General features: G+C 40.1%; 1 protein-coding gene across 7 annotated transcripts in view; it reads right to left on the bottom strand.

The window, feature by feature from the left end:
* LOC100017450 (urea transporter 1) overlaps nucleotides 1-18,973 on the bottom strand; it is a 104,796-nt gene that overhangs the window by 10,945 nt on the left and 74,878 nt on the right. For all 7 annotated transcript variants that reach the window (XM_056824370.1, XM_056824369.1, XM_056824373.1 and 4 more), the window contains 4 exons: nucleotides 14,670-14,798; nucleotides 12,782-12,974; nucleotides 3,265-3,412; nucleotides 3,013-3,147 (listed from right to left, as the gene is read on the bottom strand). In XM_056824370.1, the coding sequence (XP_056680348.1) occupies nucleotides 3,013-3,147; nucleotides 3,265-3,412; nucleotides 12,782-12,974; nucleotides 14,670-14,798 (605 nt within the window). The remainder of the gene's footprint in view (nucleotides 1-3,012; nucleotides 3,148-3,264; nucleotides 3,413-12,781; nucleotides 12,975-14,669; nucleotides 14,799-18,973) is intronic.

Here is an 18,973-nt window from a genome sequence, read left to right as displayed (position 1 = left end):
TTTATAGATGAGGATACCAATGCTTCAAGAGATTAAAGTGGATAGAGTGCCTGGCCTGGAGTCGGGAGGACCTGGGTTCAAATATGATCACACTCCCTAGCTGTGTGACCCTGTGTAAGTCACTTGGTCAGGATTGCCTAGCCTTTGACAGTTTTTGGTCTTAAAACTTGATTCTGGGGACAGTGAGGTGGATTGAGAGCCAGGCTTAGAGATGAGAAGTCCTGGGTTTAAGGTAGGTAGATGGAAAGTTAGAGTGAAAAAAAATTTGATTCTAAGACAGAAGGTAAGGGTTAAAAAAGAGAGATTATGTGACTTTTCCAGGGTTACCCAGCTAGCATGCCTGTCAGAGACAGCATCCAAATCCAGAACAGATACTCTCTTTAATTCCAGAAGTCTTTGCATTTACAGTGGTTTGATGGCTACATTTTAAAGTTTTATCCACATTGTAAACATATTCTCCATACTTTCTTAAGTCTAGATAATCACTGAAACAATAAATCATGCTGTGGTTTTGTAGCATTTGCTGATTTCCTAAGAGTAACGTTTACACTGAAAATTTAACAACTTGGCTCTATCAAGCTTGTATATACTTTAGCATCACATATGCGTCATGTTACAGGAGACACGAGAGAAGGGGTGGAGGAGGGAGGTAGGGATGAGATAGGAGGGCATGAAGTATCCCCTGGATAAAGGAGCACTGGGGAAATTCTGAAGCATAAATTGCTCCCATTTAAAGATAATAGGTAATAGATCATAATAGATAAGAGTGGTTTTTTAAAAATACAAACACAATTCCCTATCTGTTATTTTAGAATGGAAAGTATAGCTACTTTAGAACCTTTTTTATTGAGACCTTGTTTATAGCATGAAGACCATCAAAGCTTTCCAAAACCCATTTGGAACATACTTTTCATATAGTCTGTGTCACACATGTTGGCACTTAATCCTAACTGGAAATACTTTCTAGTGTTGTTCTTTGATTATTTTTAGCTAGCTTTGTCATTTTTTTCACCCAGCAAGACTGTAAGTTTCCTGAGGACAGGGCTGAACACAAAGTACTTGCTCACTAATAAGTCATTTGTTGTTGTTGTTAAGATTGACCCTAATGGGTAGCTAGATGACTCAGTAGATGGAGAGTCAGCCCTAGAGATAGGCAGTCCTGGGTTCAAACCTGACCTCAGACATTTCCTAGCTGTGAGATCTTGGTCATGCCACTTACCCCAATTGCCTAATCCTTACTGCTCTTCTGCCTTGGAACCGATATTTGGTATTGATTCTAATACAGAAGGTAAGAGTTAAAAAAAATCAACCCTGGAGGCCAGCTGAGGACCCCTTTAAATCCAGTCAAGCAATATGGAACCCAAATCCTGATGGTTTGCCTAGAAGCTCCCAAATGGCCTAGGAGCTCCATTTCCAAGCCAGGGAACATCTATTTAGAGCCATCCGAGACAACTGCTCTTTATGGATATTGCCCCTTCAAGGGTCAAAGGTCACTCATTCAAGAAGACAAGAATCATTACTGTGATAATCCAGCCATAAAAGACGCCATGCATTTTCATCATTTGGAATGATAACATGATAAAATGAATAACTTCATTATGTCAGATTGGATTTGAAAGTTGACAAGGAGCAGACAGAAGTTGGGGGCTTTCATGGAAGTTGCTGTCCCAAGTGCCCTTGGCAGATAAAGGCAAGGAATAATTCTGCACTGTCTTGGTTATTTATTTACTTGCTGGATGGGAAATGGCAAGTCATTTTGATAGTGTGAAATGGGCACCCAGCATTTTATTTGCCAAGAATGGGATTTACCTTAAAGCCTTGTGTAAACAACCTTTGTTACACCTCTCCCTTCCCCCCTCTTGAAGCATGGCAACACCTACCGGATAAAGCCCTCTCTCTGCTTGACCTTTGAAGGCTTGCTCAGGGCTTCCTGATATGGAGGCTACATATTCTGTCCCCAGGAAAAAGTGTCTCTCTTCTCCTTCTAGACTTTCACATCCACCTCCTCCCAGAGCTCTTCCCCACTGCTGCAAAATTGCAAACCTTCCCTTCTAATCCCCAAAGTTCTGTTTATTTCATGCTCCTGTGTGACATGAGACATCTAGATGAGGCAGCCAGCTGGTGCAATGGATAGTGTTGACTCTGGAATTAAATCTGGCCTCAAACAGTAGCTGTATGGCCCCAATCAAGTCACTAAAACCTATTTGCCTCAGTTTCCTCATCTTTAAAATGAGCTGGAAGAAGAAGAGGCAAACCAATCCAGTATCTTTGCCAAAAAAAAACAAAAAACTCCAAACACTGAATGACCCAACAATAACAACATGCCCCTTCTAGTCTTAAACCTCTGATGCTAAATCAGGAGTTCTGAATCTGGGGCTTAGGAAGCTTTTTTTTGTTTTGTTTTAAACCCTTGCCTTCTGTCTTAGAATCAATACTGTGTTTTAGTTCTAAGGTAGAAGAGCAGTAAGGGTAAGGCAATAGGGGTTAAGTGACTTGCCCAGGGTCACACAGCTGGGAAGTGTCTGAGACCACATTTGAACCTAGGATCTCCCATCTCTAGGCCTGGTTCTCAATCCACTGAGTCACCCAGCTGCCCCCAGCTTTTTTAAAAAGTGATAATTATTTATCTGCTACACCTTCTCTTTGATGTTTCTTCAAGGATTGTTTTACTGTCTGTGGTTCTTGCCTTTTAAAGATGTTACCAGCTTGAATTAAAGCATTCTCATTTTAGAACCAAAAAAAAAAAAGTGAAAATTATTCCAATATAACTGGTTTCCTTTGTAATCCTGCATATCTCGTTTTATGCATTAAAAAATATGATGCCGAGTTGTTCATAGATTTAGTCAGACTGTCAGTGGTTCCATGAAAGTAAAAAAATTAAGAACCTTGGTCCTAAATCTGATGTGTCTAGGCCAGCACTGTTTTGTTTTGTTTTTCTTTTGTTTGCTCTTTTTTTTTTTGCCATACAACTTTAGTTATTAACCCAGCCTTGAAGATTCATCGCATACTTACCACAGGTAAGTGATAGGAGATGAGTTTGCCAAGTAAGAGCCATGAACATCCCTCCTATCGCAATGCAGGCCAGAGAGCTGTTGAAACCCCATAATCCGAAGTAGATATTTTCGAATGGAGCTGAAAGGGTCAGCCCTATCACATAAGAGAGCAGCGTTAGTGAACATTTCAGCAAGGCTCCTGATATACTGAAAGGAGCTGGAGCAGTAGAAGCTTCATGAGATCCCTCCCTCCCAAGGTCAGTAGAAATACCTGCGATTATCCCCAGTGTTGATCCAATTGCTGCATGCAGACACATGAGTGGGGAGGAGAGGAGAATGGCAACCAGGAAAAGACCCCCAGTCCAAGGGTTATCGCAGCCATAGATCTGACCGATTCCTACTGGGATGGCTTTGAGTAACTGTAAAGTCAGCCCCCCCAAAAAAAGTAGGGTTACTTTAAACAGCCTCAAGTGAACATTGCTAAGATCTATAGATGTGGATTCACATCTTACAGGACAGGGGAGAGTAGAAAGAAGCAGTTGAGACCAGATTCTACTTTGATACTTTGGAACTTATGCAACTTGATCAATAAGGGCACTCTTTCCAATGACCCCAACCACTCTCCTTGTACAAGATAATTTATTTTCATGAGTTGCTATGCTTGGGGAAATGAACAACTGCTAATGCTAATCTTAATCATAGTTCTTCTTCTTATAGACCAAACAATTGCCCCAAATTGTCTAGATAAAAAGTTGATTCACAAAAATCTAAGAATAATATTTTTAATGGGAGTTGAGATCCCAAATGATTCTAGTCTCTGAGCTCCATGGAATGAAAAGCTTTCGAATCATAGAGACCTAGAAAGGACACCATAATCACATAGGAAGAGAATGAAGTGCATAACATCCCCACTGTCCTGTGTGTTATTGGAGATGTGCTGAGAATGCTTACAGTGAACCTAGCAAGAATAAACTTCCAAGCCTAATATTTTTATTCAGCTATCAAAACCTATATCAATTAAATGTGAATATGTAAAGAAATAACAACAGAATAGCTACTTGTCCTGAGATCATTCCTATTTTAACCCTAACAAGAAGAAGGGAAGATAACAATAATTTTAGTAAATGCTGCTAAGGACTAGAACTTAGTCTCAAACTTCCATAAAATAGAAACAATTAATAGCAAGTTGATTTGCTAGGACCATGCTGACAATTCTGTTGTTGACTAGAAATATTTGTCTTAAGTTTTTTGGGCAGTCAACAGTACACAGAGCAATCAGGCCAAGAGTCAGGAAAATCTGAGTTCAAATCAGGTCTTGGACACTTATGAACTATGTAACTCTGGGCAAGTTACTTAACCCCCCTTTACCTCAGTTATTTATCTGCAAAATGGGGGCACACTAGAAAAGGAAATGGCAAACCATTCCTGCCAAGAGAATCCTATGGGCTTGTCTACGGGGCCATGTAGAGTTGGACATGGAAAATAAGCCTTTCTTTATGTCATTTTTCACTGTCAATCAGCATATAATATTAAAAAAGATTCACTATGTGTATATTTCCTATTTACATTTCCAACACAGGAATAGGCTCAGTGTTTTTCACAGAACAAGATTCCCAGGAAGGCATAGGGTCTAACTTAAGATAATAAAAAAATTTATCCTTTGCAATAAACTACCGACGGAGAACAAGGGATTAATTTTCTTGTGACAATTTCCCTGTTCTTCTAGGTTGTTAAGTGGTATATAAACACATCCTGGACTTCATTAAATCTTTGTGTACTTCTCAACTGTAATACTCAGGCTATGAATCTGACTAAAACAATGTTATGACATTTAAAAGTCAATTCATCTTAGTTGGGAGCAATCTCATTGCATAATTGTGTACAGTAGAGTCACATTTCAGATTCCATAAGGGTAGAATGACTATAATCAATCAGGAGGTGAACTAAGTGTGTCCTGTGCAAAAAGGCCCAAGCCCAGCTGTGAAAAGGAAATTCAAGTTGTCTTCAAATGTCATTCTTTGAAAATTAACATTGTGGATAAAATGGATAAAGACATGGGTTTGAATCTCAACTGAGACAATGGTTATTTGTCCTGGGATAAGTTACTTAATGTGCTTCAGCCTCAGTATTCTTATCTGAAAAATAGGGATGATGATAATAATAATAGCTCTAGAACTGTCCTGACAGGGTTATCATGATGGTAAATTGAGATAACATATACAGAGTATTTTTACCAACCTTGAGGATTGTTTAGGGTATTCTAAAAGCCTTAGTATAGTTTTAAATTTTAGTAACTTGTTTGAATAGGTCAGAATTGATTTGTTCCAGAGACATATTATCTTTTAAAACATTTTCATTCTTTTTAGCTTCATATTCATTTTGACTTTTGGTCTAACCAGGAGTTCTAATAAGGCAGAGTAAACACAAATAACTGATTCAGGAGTGACTCTAACAATATCAAGTCATTTCCTGTCACTTAAAATGCCAACAATATAATTTCTTGCTGATTTTTTTCAGTTCCTTCCTCCATTGTCCCAAAGTTCTCTTGTAAAAGAAAGTGTGATATGTAGACATAAAGTTTCTTTCTTTAAAAGCCTTGCCTTCTGTTTTAGAATCAATTCTAAGTATGAAGGGGTTGCCCAGGACTGAGGGCTCTTTGGTACTTTTCTTTGAAGGGTTGCTAGCGTCAGAGAATTCATCACTGCATGGACAGCCTACTGGTGAAGAGATGTTACATCTTTCTGGCAGGATAATAATAATAACTAGCAGCAATGCAATGACCCAGGACAATTCTGAGGGATCACTGAGAGAGAACACTATCCATATCTAGAGGAAGAACTGTGGGAGCGGAAATGCAGAAGAAAAACAACTGCTTGATCACATGGGTTGATGGGGATATGATTGGGGATATAGATTCTAAAGGATCACCCTAATGAAATAGTAACAATAGGGAAATAGGTCTTGATCAATGACACATGTACAAACCAGTGGAATTACTCAAGGGCTTCAGGAGGAAGGAGGAAGGAGGGGAGGAAAAGAACATGAATCATGTAACCATGGAAAAATATTCTAAATTAATTAATTAAATAAAAAATGAAATCATTTAAAAAATAATAATAGCGAGCAATTATATTTGTGTTAAGGTTTACAAAGTGCTTTATGTGAATTAACTCACTTGATCCTCAAAATAACTCTGTGAGCTAGATATGTTTATTATCTTCATTTTACAGATGAGAAAACTGAGGCTGAGGGTGGCTTGTCCAGGGCCACTCAGCTAAGTAAGGGTCTGAGGTGAGATTTGACCTCAGATCTTGCTGATATCAAATCCAACACTCTTATTTACTGGGCCACCTAGCTTCACCTGGTGTAGACATGTTCCTCTGACTGAGTCTTTGTGAACCTATGGCCACCACTTGGTGTAGCAATTTGTAGGGGATTATTGTCATTTTCTTCCCCTCTAAACTGTTTACTTACTGAGGTTTTAGTTCCAACTCTGCCACTCTTTGTGTGACCTTGGGTAAATCATGTCCTTTCTCTGTGCCTCTTCTGGGTAGGGAAAAAACAAACAAACAAAAGGGACTGGAAATAGATGATCCACTAGGTTACCTTCCTGCTCAAAAACCACACAACTTTGTAGGTATAAGGATAGAGATTGGACCTGTAATTTCATTGAATTAGGGAACATTTATGTAAGGAAACTTCCTTCATTTGATGCAATTGAATTGGAGTATTGCTAGAGCACTAGGTCTGTAGTCAAGAGGTTCTGAGTTCAAATCCAGCCTCAGACACTTACTAGATGTGTGACCTCAGGCAAACCACTTAACCCTTAGTTGCCTCAGTTTCCTCATCTGTATATTTGCCAAGAAAACCCCAGATGGGGGTCACAAAGAGTCAGAGACAACTGACAACAACAACATTGCCTCAAATTGCCTTTTATTGACTTTTCTGGGAACACATCTGATAGACTACTTGGAAACAGAGATGACTCCATTTTTGTCTTTGTATCCCCAGAACCTAACATAATACCTGGCTCATAGTAGGTGGTTAATAAATGTCTATTGGCTTGAACTGAACATTGAAATTCCAAAAGAAAGAGATGAACATCTTTTTTCTTTCTTTTTCATCCCTGGAGTCTAGCATAGAATTGTGCATATAGTAAGCACTGAATAAATGTTTGTTGCTATAAATACTCTGTGGTTCTGTAACTACAACCCAATTTATTAAAGTCCCACTTATTTCCTTACTTCAGGGATCTCTGATTTCATCTTTGTGGGTATTCTTTCCTTCAATACTGATTGCAGGGGGCAGCTGGGTGGTTCAGTGGATTGAGAGTCAGGCCTGGAGATAGGAGGTCCTGGGTTCAAATCTGAACACAGACACTTCCTGGGCAAGTCAGTTAACCCCCATTGCCTCGCCCTTACTGCTCTTCTGCCTTAGAACCAATATCCAATATTTATTCTAATATGGAAGGTAAGGGTTAAAAAAAATTACTGATTGCAGCTTCTGTAGAACTTAAAATAAAAAAAAAAATCCTTACCTTCTGTCTTAGAATTACTACTGGGCATTGGTTCCAAAGCAAAAGAGCAGTAAGGGCTGGCAATGGGGTTAAATGACTTCCCCAGGAAGTGTCTGAGATCAAATTTGAACCCAGGACCTCCCATCTCTAGGCCTGACTCTCAGTTCACTGAGTCACCTAGCTTTCCCTTTCTCTATAACTTTTGAGATAATCTTTGAGTGTTCTTGTGGATGAAAAATTGATCACTCCAAGGTCATCCCGTTAACAAGTCTCTATGAACTTAGTCTAATGATAGGACCAGCAATTTAGAGCCAGATGGGACCAAAGAAATAACTCAGGTCAGCTCCTTCATTTTACAAATGAGGAAACTGAGTTCCAGAGAAATTTTGACCAATTATTGACCGAGATGGCTTGCCTGAAATCACATAAGTACTAAGGGATAGAGGGATGAAATTTGAACCCAGATCATCTGACTAAATCCTGTGCTCTTTTCCAAATCTGGCCATAAGACCCTGCAAACTCAACCAACTCCAGTAGATTCCTGTTGCACTAGAATCAAATATACATGCCTCTGTTTAGATTCTTAAGACCTAGATGACTTGACCATAGATAGCCTCATTGGACATTACTCCGTTTCCCACATTCTTCAATTCCACAAAACTGTTTTTCTCTCTGTTGATTCCTTAGACATCAACATCTCCAGTCTCTGTGCCTCTGCATTGGCTATCTGCTCTCCCTGGAATGCATTTGCTCCTTAGCTCTGGTGCAGTGCTGCTCGGGTACCATCTTCTTTTTTTTTTAAACCTTTACCTTCCTTCCATCTTAGAATCAATACTGTGTATTGGTTGCAAGACAGAAGAGTGGTAAGGGCTAGGCAATGGGGGGTAAGTGACTTGCCAAGGGTCACACAGCTAGGAAGTGTCTGGGGCCAAATTTGAACCCAGGACCTCCCATCTCTGGGTCTGGCTCTCAATCAATTGAGCCACCTGGCTACCTCCAGTTACCATCTTCTGCCTGAAGACTTTCCCAGTTTTTGCAACCTCTACTGCTCTCTTTCCCAGTCTTTGTGTTGCATGTAACACTTTGCAAATAACAACACATACATACATATGACACATATATTAACTTTATATTTATGCTTAAATCCATTAGATATATAGCAAACATATACACAAAGCAAATACTTATATATCATATGATATACATTATACAAACATATTATTCTACTATGTATAATTTTATAAATATGTATATATAAAAATATAATAAATATTTGCTTTCTCTCTCATTCATTTGATTGCAAGCTTATAGTGAATAGGAATTGTTTCAGTCTTTGGATTTGTCTCCACAGTGCCTGGCACATACATAGTAGATATTTAAAAAGTGTTTGTTTACTGATTGGTTGGTTGTACTATGTTACTCCTCTAGGTGACTGACATGCCACTAGGCTCAAAGTCTAAGTCCTTGCAGGTTGGAAGGCCCTTCCAGGGCTTCTGCTTCTGTTGGTTTGGTTTCCAAATGCTCAGGATGCCTTCGGTGCCACCAGGAAGCATTGGGAAGCATTTTAAGGAACTTAAAAGATCAAACAATTTAAATGAGGGAAGGATTTTATCAGGACACTGCATAATCCTTATGCTTCCGTTATCAACAGGAACTATTATTTACTTGCAAAATGATGAAGTTTGATTAATGCAGAAACTCTTAATCTGGGTTCTATGAATGTAAACAATCCTAATAACTATGTTTCAATATAATTGGTTTTCTTTGTAATCCTGTTTTTAAAAAAATAAAAGACTTATTGGAGCCATTTAAGTATTTTGTTCTCAGAGTCTTCACCGGATCCGGTAAAGGGGCCCATGAAAAAAAAAAGGCGAAGAACTGTTGGTTCAGAGGATCCCTAAAGTCTCCTTTGGTTTTCATGCTCTTATCCTTTGTCTTACTAAAACATAACTGTGGTTGGTCAGTTGGTGGGTGAAGGGGCGGAAGGAATGCTATTCTAAAATCCTGTGGGTTTTTGAGAAATGCATAAGGGCTCTATGAAACTATTTACAAGGGTGCCTTATCTCATCCTATTTACCATTGCATACGTTTCCTCAGCTTATTAAGTACTACAAAAACTTGACTTCAAAGACAACAAGAACTAATATTTTATCTAATGGTCAGGCATGGTTTAGACTCACTTGCCATCGGACAGCCTCTCTCATTGTTACCTAATTTAGTGATGTCAGTTTGTGCCAGGAGACTCATCCCCATATGGTGTCAAAGTGACTAGGGGAAAAGGAAAAATTCAGGTCCACGACTAGCAAGGAGCTCCACTGGTTGCCCCAAAACTGGTTTGGCAGAATTGCCTGTATTTGGGCAGAAGCTTGCCCAAACTGACCCACTGTTCTGTAGAGTCTGATCAACTGTAACACTCTGCTAAGAAGTCATAACCAGTATGACTGCCTATATGTATAGTGCTTTAGAAATATGTATAGTTTACAAAGCACTTCACATACAGCATCTCATTTGAGTCTAGCTCTTCCTGGGGAATGTAGTGGGAAGTACAACAAAGCTGTATGGGAGGTCGGGAGATCTATTCTAGGGAGGGACTCTCCTACCATCCCAGGAAGTTTGGGGAAGACATACATTTGGGGGGGCCTCGGTTTTCAGACTTATAAAACAGAATAACATCTGCCTTTCCTAATCTATGAGAAAGAACACTATCCACATCCAGAGGAAGAACTGTGGGAGTAGAAACACAGAAGAAAAACAACTGCTTGAATACATGGGTCAAAGGGATATGGTTGGGGATGTAGACTTTAAATGATCATCCTAGTGCAAATATTAATAATATGGAAATAGGTTCTGATCAAGGACACATGTAATACCCAGTAAAATTGCACGATGGCTACGGGAAGGGTGGGGGAGGGAAGGGAGGGAAATAATGTGATTCTTGTAACCAAGGAATAATGCTCTAAATTGACTAAATAATTAAAACAAACAAACACCTGCCCTCCCTATCTCTCTTACTTTCAAGTACCTTCAGGCACTTCAATACCCCTTAGTTTGCCCTCCACAGTCCAATATCCTATGACAACATTTTCTCTCCTTTCCCACATACCTTTCCCTTTCAGGATCAGGTTATTGGTTCCTTCTTGGGGAACAGTTTGCCAATGTGATAAGCTCATTCTTATGAATATTTTTCCCCCATGACCTTCCTCTTACTTCTTTTTAAAAAATATGTATTTTAATAGGGACCTTCTGGAAACAATGACTCTAATAGTGGGAAATTCGGGCAATGTCATATCAGGCTGAGGAAGTGATATTTTGGGTGCATATAGTGTCTCTTTAGGTGGTTGTTTCCCTTTCCTCCATGGATGCTGTTTTTCTTGTAAATACTAAATTTATGTGCTATGCAGCTTCCTTGAGGACAGGTACTCTTTTTGCTTTTCATTGTATTAGCAGTCCTTTGCACATATTACATTTAAGAAATGGATGTTGATTAGTTGTTTGGTTATTATTCCATCCATGTAAAAGCCTGGTCCTAGATCCTTTGACTAAAGTTGGTTTCCCTTTACGATAGTGTCAAGATATGTACAGTCCTAGCTGGGGAACCAGGGTCATTCTGAAGGCACCGTGATCCTCCAAGGCAGTCCTCAAACACCCAGCGTCTCCTCTGGGCCACTGAGGCAAAGCTTCGATGACTCCTAGCCTGGGATTGTTGTTAGAAGTATGATTGTACCCTTAGCATATTTCTTCCTCCTTCTTTTAATCTCTCTATTCTTACTTAATTCTCTCCTTTTGTTTCCTTTTGAGCTATTGACAAAGGGGAAAAATAATCGTCTGCAACAGTTAGTCCTTGGGTTTGCTGGATATCAGACGAGAGTAAAGGCTGTTTGAAGTCCTTAGCTGGAAATTCATCAAACCATACTTTAAGTGACTCTGAAGTGAAGTACGGTTTGATGAATTTCCAGCTAAGGACTTCAAACAGCCTTTACTCTCGTCTGATATCCAGCAAACCCAAGGACTAACTGTTGCAGACGATTATTTTCCCCCTTTTAAGGTTTACAGAGAATTTTCTTCCCAACGACTCTTTCTTCTCAACTTTATATAATGTCTGTTTATGTCCCAAACACTATGATAACCACTTTATAAATTTTTTTCTCATTTGATCCTCACAACAACTCAGTAATGTAGGTGTTATTATTATCTCAGTTGAGGAAACTGAGGTAGTCAGAGGTTAAATGACTTCTCCAACATCACACAACAAGGAAGTGTCTGAGGCCAGATTTGATTTCAGGTTTTCCTGAATCCAGGGTCAGCACACAATCTCTATCCCCTGAGCCACCTAACTGCCTTCATGTAGTTTGCTGGGGATTGAAAACAGGGAAAAGAGTTGGAGAGTATAGCTAGGTGGCTCAGTGGATAGAGAGCCAGACCTAGAGATGAGAGGTCTTGGGTTCAAAACTAGCCTCACACGCTTCCTAACTGTATGACTTTGGGCAAGTCACTTAACCTCCATTGCCTTGTCCTTCCTGTTCTTGGGACCAATACACAGTATTGATTCTAAGATGGAAAGTAAGGGTCTATAAAAGAAAATGAAAAGGGTTAGAGTGGTCTGTGTACTGTGCTCTCCTGGCTGCCTATAAGAGAGGTAGTGAAGGGGCAATCTCTAAGATTCCTTCCAGTTCCAAAATTCATTCTTGCCTAGGATCAATTTTAATAACATTCTTCCATTCATTGCTTAAGCAATCCATAAAATACCTGCCTTTCCAGGCAACTACCTGGAGTATTAGTTCTATGTTATTGATGTTGAGCCATGTCCAACTCCTGGTAATCCCATTTCGAGATTTCTTGGCATAGACACTAGAGTGGCTTGCCATTTCCTTTCTCAGCTCAATTCATAGATAAAGAAATCGAGGCAAACAGGGTTAAGTGACTTGACCAGGGTCATCCAGCTAGTGTCTGAGGCTGGTTTTGAACTCAAGAAGATGAATCTTCTCTACTGTTCCACCTAACTGCTCTATAGAGTTGCATAAAAAAGTTAGGATTTTATCCATGAGCCAGTAGGAGCACTTAGTATTATTATCTAGAGCCCAATAGTTTTACAAGAGAACCTTGTTTTGAACCTCATTTTCAACATTTCTTAACAATGGCAGTTAGGATGACCTTCAAGTGATACGGGGGTATCTTGGACACACAAGGCATCTAATAGTCACTACAAGAAAGCAACAGACCCTCATTGTATTTTGCATAAGGAGGAGATGTAAAAAGACATTGTAAGTCTTACCTCAGGGACATTGATGTGAGACCAAGTAATATTGGGAACTGATGTTACAGGCACAAATAATTTGGTGGGAAAGAAAGGGTTGTAATGTCCAGTGGCTGCCAAGTACATTGTTAATGCCATGTTGAAAGGCAGGGTGAACACAGGGAGGTCCCATTTACAGAGAACTGAGCCCAAAGCACTTGAAAAAATTGGACTGAAACACAAAATAAAAACATCAAACTAGAGAGACCAAGTAGAGAACAGAGTATGGGCACACATAGCTTTACTCTATAAACATGCTCCCGCAAGGTTGCATGTAAAATTATCTCCATGAACTTAAGATGTATATAAAAGCATTAGGAGAGCTACATTGCAAAAATAACCCCCACGATTCCTATTATCCAATGAAAAAGACTGTCATAAAGAAAAGCATCCATTTCCTGTTTTAATTTCTGTTACTAATTTGGATTTTTTATACACTGAAGGTGACTGAAAATGGGTTTCGTGTAAGGTACCATAGGGTAGTGGCTAATGAGTCCTTGGTTCAAATCTTGCCTTAGTCACATGTTGGGTATGTGACTGAGGAAGTCACTTAATCCCAGATCTCTCTCTCTCTCTCTCTCTCTCTCTCTCTCTCTCTCTCTCTCTCTCTCTCTCTCTCTCTCTCTCTCTCTCTCTCCCTTTCCCTCTCCTCTCCCTCTCCTCTCCCTCTCTCTCTTTCTCTTTCTCTCTCTCCCTCTCTCTCCCCCATATATATTTTTCCTTTTCCCTCTTTCCTTCTCTCCTACTTTCCTATTCTTCCTTCCTTCCTTCCTTCCTTCCTTCCTTCCTTCCTTCCTTCCTTCCTTCCTTCCTTCCTTCCTTCCTTCCTTCCTTCCTTCCTTCCTTCCTTCCTTCCTTCTTTCCTTCTTATTAAAACCCTTACTTTCTGTCTTAGAATCAATACTAAGTATTGGCTTCAAGGCAAAAGAATGGTATGGGTTAGGCAATGGGGGTTAAGTGTTTTGCCTATAGTCAAAACAGGCAGGGAGTACCAGAGTATGAAATCTAGGAATATAAATTGTCCAGAACTCCCTGTGAAAATCATATCCCCAATACTAGATTTTTTTCTCCACTCTCTATTCCCTCCAAAAAGGAAAGAAAAAAATGATTTTGCTTTTTACCCTGCCTTCTGGAAAGGTCAGACAGTATGGTCCATATGCCCTTAACAGACACAGGTTTTACATGTATCCCGTAGCATAGTGGAAAGTCAAGAGGAGGGACCTTTGCATGCTTACAACAAGGAAGAGAGGGAATTAGCTTCTAATTAAACAATTTTCTTGAAAAATGATATTATGGAAACGCATCAAATTCCTGGGAAATTCAGAAACAGGCTTTGAGAATTGTAGTCCCAGTGAAAGTTTCTGCCTTGAGGTACTTGTCATCCTTTCAAGAAAGGAAATTATTTTAAAATTGTAAGCATGAAGGAGAAAATGGGTAACAGAGAGAAGGCAGGATTTGGGGCCAGGAGAACCTGGGTTGAACCCCATTTCTGACTAAGTCTTGGACAAGTCCTTGAAACTTATTTGGCTATAGCCCCATCGGTTTGTGGTTCTCAACCCAAACAAAATCACAGTTCTTTGATATTAGGATGAAGCAGAGCAATCTTGTCTCATTTTGGCATCAGACATGTCCATTTTGCCATTTTTCAGATACTTTGTTATTAGAATGCTCTAAAGGGAATGAGATACATTCAGAATACATAAGTTAATGTAGGCTGCTGCTATGGAAGAATTTGAGCTGTGTCTAGAATATACATTAGGGTGACTCATTTCAGCATAAACAGCAACTGAATTTGCTAACCCAGATTTTGCACATGACCTCAATTGTACATGTATGCTTGATGCAAATGAAAAGGCATTGCACTCACCATGTCATGGACATAACAGCCACAGGGAATAAAAGCCACCAGTAATAGTCTCCCTTGTTGCAGAAAACAGCCATGAGTATTCCCACCAGGGTGGCATTATAGCCATGAAGCCCAGCTGCTATTGCTGACCTGTAAGAAAGAGGCAATCAACCTGTGAGACTGTAACATGAAACAGAGATCAGATCTCGACTTATTTTTTTAATTTAAAAAGTGTTTTTATTTATTCTTTTCAAACCCTTACTTTCTGTCTTAGTTACAACTCCAAGGCAGAAAAGTGGTAAGGGCTAGGCAATGGGGGTTAAATGACTTGTCCAGGGTTACACAGCTAGGAAGTGTCTGGGGTCAGATTTGAACCCAGGACCTCCCATCTCTAGATCTGGCTCTCAATCCACTGAGTCACCTAGCTGCCCCTATTTCATACATTCTTAAGGTAACTTTAGTTAAGGTTCCATGGGGCCATCATTCAATTCAATCAACATTCATTGACTGATGGATACAAAATGCCAGGTTCTGCAATAGGAAGACAAAGGCAGCAGTTCCCCAAGCACCATAATCCAACAATTTACAGTCTAATGAGGAGAGAAGAGAAGGCTAACTAGCTAAAACAGCTAATTAATCAACTAGAGAAACAGAAAAGAATCACTTAGCACATAGTAGGTGCTATATAAATGTTTATTTCCCTCTCTTACTCCCTGTGTCATGCAATCTACCTTGACAACCCACCCACATGAGGTCTGCTTGCTTGTTACAATCCTCCCCTGGGTGACCTATTATCCTGAAAAACGATTTTTAGCCCTACAACACTCAGAGTCAGAATCTCCTTGGGTTCGACGGGAACCAGGGATTGTCTTAACCCTCACAGCCATCCTTGGATTGGCAGGAACAGATACAGGTATTACCTCCCTAGTCCTTCGCCAAACCGATAGGACAACATTACATCAGGCTGTAAATACTGATCTTAGGAGGGTCAAAAAATCATTGGAAGCCCTGGAAAAGTCCCTTACTTCCCTTTCAGAAGTAGTCCTGCAAAATAGGTGAGGTCTTGACCTCCTATTCCTTAAAAATGGAGGGCTCTGTGCTGCCCTTCGAGAGGAATGCTGCTTTTACACAGACCATTCTGATATAGTTAGGGAATCAGTAGCCACACTTAAAAGAAGCCTGGACTCCAGAGAGAGGACGCAGGCAACAGGCCATCATGGTATCAGAAGTTATTTCCGTCTTCCCTATGGCTCACCACACTCATTTCCACCCTCCTGGGACCCTTGGTGATACTTATCCTCTTGCTGACCTTTGGTCCCTATATTCTTTTTTTTTTTTTAACCCTTACCTTCAGTCTTGGAGTCAATACTATGTATTGGCTCCAAGGCAGAAGAGTGGTAAGGGCTAGGCAATGGGGGTCAAGTGACTTGCCCAGGGTCACACAGCTGTGAAGTGTCTGAGGCCAGATTTGAACCTAGGACCTCCCATCTCTAGGCCTGGCTCTCAGTCCACTGAGCCACCCAGCTGCCCCCTGGTCCCTGTATTCTTAACCGCTTGGTTCAGTTCATTAAGGATCGTATCAACACTGTCCAGCTCTTGGTGCTTAGGCAACAGTACCAACCCTTGGACACCATCCCTGAGCTATATACTAACAACATAGCCATGAGGAAGATTCCTCATTATGAACAACCAGAAGTGGGGAATGTTATGTAGTAAAAATCAACTGACCCTCACTCTGTAAGGGACAACAGAATATCCCTCAACGGAATGTTCTGGGCAAAGTCCCAGGAATTATGGGGCCCCAGTATGCCAGTAGCCACATAGTCACCCACCTTTCATGTCTGTCCAAGAGCCCACCTGTTATGCTAACTTAGCCAACATTATTAACAGAATATTCTAAAAATATTGTTGTCCCCCCTTTTCATGTAACTCAACTATGACCACTATAACCTATATAAACCCTATTCAGACTGTGCTTCAGGGGAACTCACCTGGCTGAGTTACCCCTAGCGCGCTAGTAATAAAGGCTTCCCTTTGCCTGACTTGCATTGTCTCCACGTGCTCCTTGGGTGGTCTACACTTGGACCCTGACAGATCCCATTCCCTTTCCCTAGTTAGGTTGGAATAGAGAATAAATGAAGGGGAGCAGTACGAAATATTTATATAGGTGGTCTAGAATGAAACTGGAGAGGATCATGAATGCCAAAGCCAAGGGTTAAGGCTTTATTCAAGAGACAATGAGGAGATTCTACAGGTTTTGGAGTAGAGGAATAATTGCATTTCAAAAGACATCTCAGGAGTAGTGTAGAGGTTGACCGGAGTGCAATTAGGAGCTGTTATGATTATTTAGATAAGAAGAGGAAAGGGTAGCTAGGTGGCACAGGGAACTAGACCTGTGAATGAAGAGGTCCTAGGTTCAAATCTGTCGTCAGATATTATGTGACCTGGAAAATTTTGTGACCCTGGGCAAGTCACTTAACTCACACTGCCTAGACCTTACTGCTCTTCTGCTTTGGAACCAAAACACAGTATTGGTTCTAAGATAGAAGGTAAGGGATTAAAAAAAAAAAAGAGGTTGCAGTAGGAGTGGAGAGAAGAGACCAGATAAGGAATATTGTCCAAATAGAAAAAAGCAGGATTTGACTACTAGTTGAATTGTGTCAGATGAGGAAGAGGGAAGAGACAAAGAGAATTACAGAATCATAAGCCGTAGTTAATGAGCCTAGGATTTGGCAATGTGGCAATGAAAATGGAGACCTCAGGGGGAGAAATGGTTTACAGTAGGGATGCATCATTTGCATAGCAATGATAATTAAAGCCTTGGGAATATTGGACATTGCCAAAGGAGAAAGTCTGTAGAGAAAAGAGAAGAAAGTCTTGGAGATTCTCAAATTTAGAAGCAGGAAGAGATGGGGAGTCAGCAAAAGACAGTGGAAGAGTCATCAGAGAGAAGAAGGATCATGAGCATGAAGCATCATAGAAGTGAAGGGAAGAAAGGAGGAATCAAATGCCATGAGAAGTCTAGGTGGGTAGGGAGCACAAATATAATTAGATTTGGTGATAATTAGATCATTAGTGAACTTGGAGAAACCTGTTTCAGCCTAGTAGTATGACTGGAAGCCAAACTGGAAGCCAGACTCGAAGGAGCTGACAAATGAGTAGGCAACAAGGAAGTGGAGATCTAGAGTAGGATTTACTCTTTTTTGAAGTTCGAGAAAAGGAAGAGATAACATAAGAAGTAATTTCAAGGCAAAGCAGGATAAAAAGAAAGGTAGTTTTTTTTTTTTTTTAAACACAGGGGAGACCTGAGCAAGTCTATAGACTGAAGGAAAGGACAAAAGTAAGAGGGAATAGATAATGGAAACAGAGAAGACAGAAGGGATGGGAATGGAGGCATAGGTATGCAGGTTAGCTTAAAGAGGAGAAATACCTCTTCCTCTGTAGTTAGAAAGGAGGAGAGGACTGGACTGGGTAAGGACTTTAAAAGGAGTACAAGTAGAGGAAGGGAGGCTAAGGGCATTCCCTCAGATGGCTCTCAATCTTCTCAAATAGGCAGTAAGATTATCTGATGAGAATAAATGAGGAGGAGAGAGAGTTGGGGGTTGAAGAAGAGAGTTTGGAGGATCTCTCTAGATAATGTGAAACTCAAAATATCAATAATGTGACTCAAAGAAATGTCATTCATCAGTGAGAGCCCAAGCTGAGGTTACCCCATATAGATGTGTAGACTCTGTCCGTCACTGAAGTTTCATGAGTTCCTCTAGGATTTTCAACAGTACTGGAGTAGGAGCAGAGGAACCAATAGATATAAGATATTTTTCAGGGTTGAGGTGGCAGGGCAGAAGCAACAGAATATCAAAGGGGCAAAGGATTCAAGGACATCAAAGAGGGAATAGTGTGTGCTGATCATATGATTAAGACTGGAGAGGGAGGCATGTAGGACTAGAACAGGGTTGACATTGTGAGAATAGGAAGGAACTGAAGTGCAGAGGTCATGAGAAGATTGAAGAGCAGGAGTGAAGGAAGAGGGAGAGGTGGAACCTGGGAGATTGTGATAGGAGAATTTCAAAGTCCAGCATCATGAAGATATAACAGTTTCTAGTGATAGTGAGGTCTAAAGTAATATCACTGGCTGACAGCATGGAGGTGGAAACAGATGAACTCAGATAAATACATAAATGATATACAAAATATAATTTACTTATTCAGCAAATTCATTTCAGTTCAACAAGCATTTGTGAAATGCAAAATATATGTTTTTCATTGTCAGTTGTTTAAAAATAAAAATAGATACTTATATGTCCGTTTCTACCTTTCCTATTATT

Source organism: Monodelphis domestica, chromosome 3 (genome assembly GCF_027887165.1).
Source record: "Monodelphis domestica isolate mMonDom1 chromosome 3, mMonDom1.pri, whole genome shotgun sequence".
Taxonomy (NCBI): Eukaryota; Metazoa; Chordata; class Mammalia; order Didelphimorphia; family Didelphidae; genus Monodelphis; species Monodelphis domestica.
Note: the sequence above shows the minus strand (reverse complement) of the source record. Positions and strands in the feature narration are given on the sequence as shown.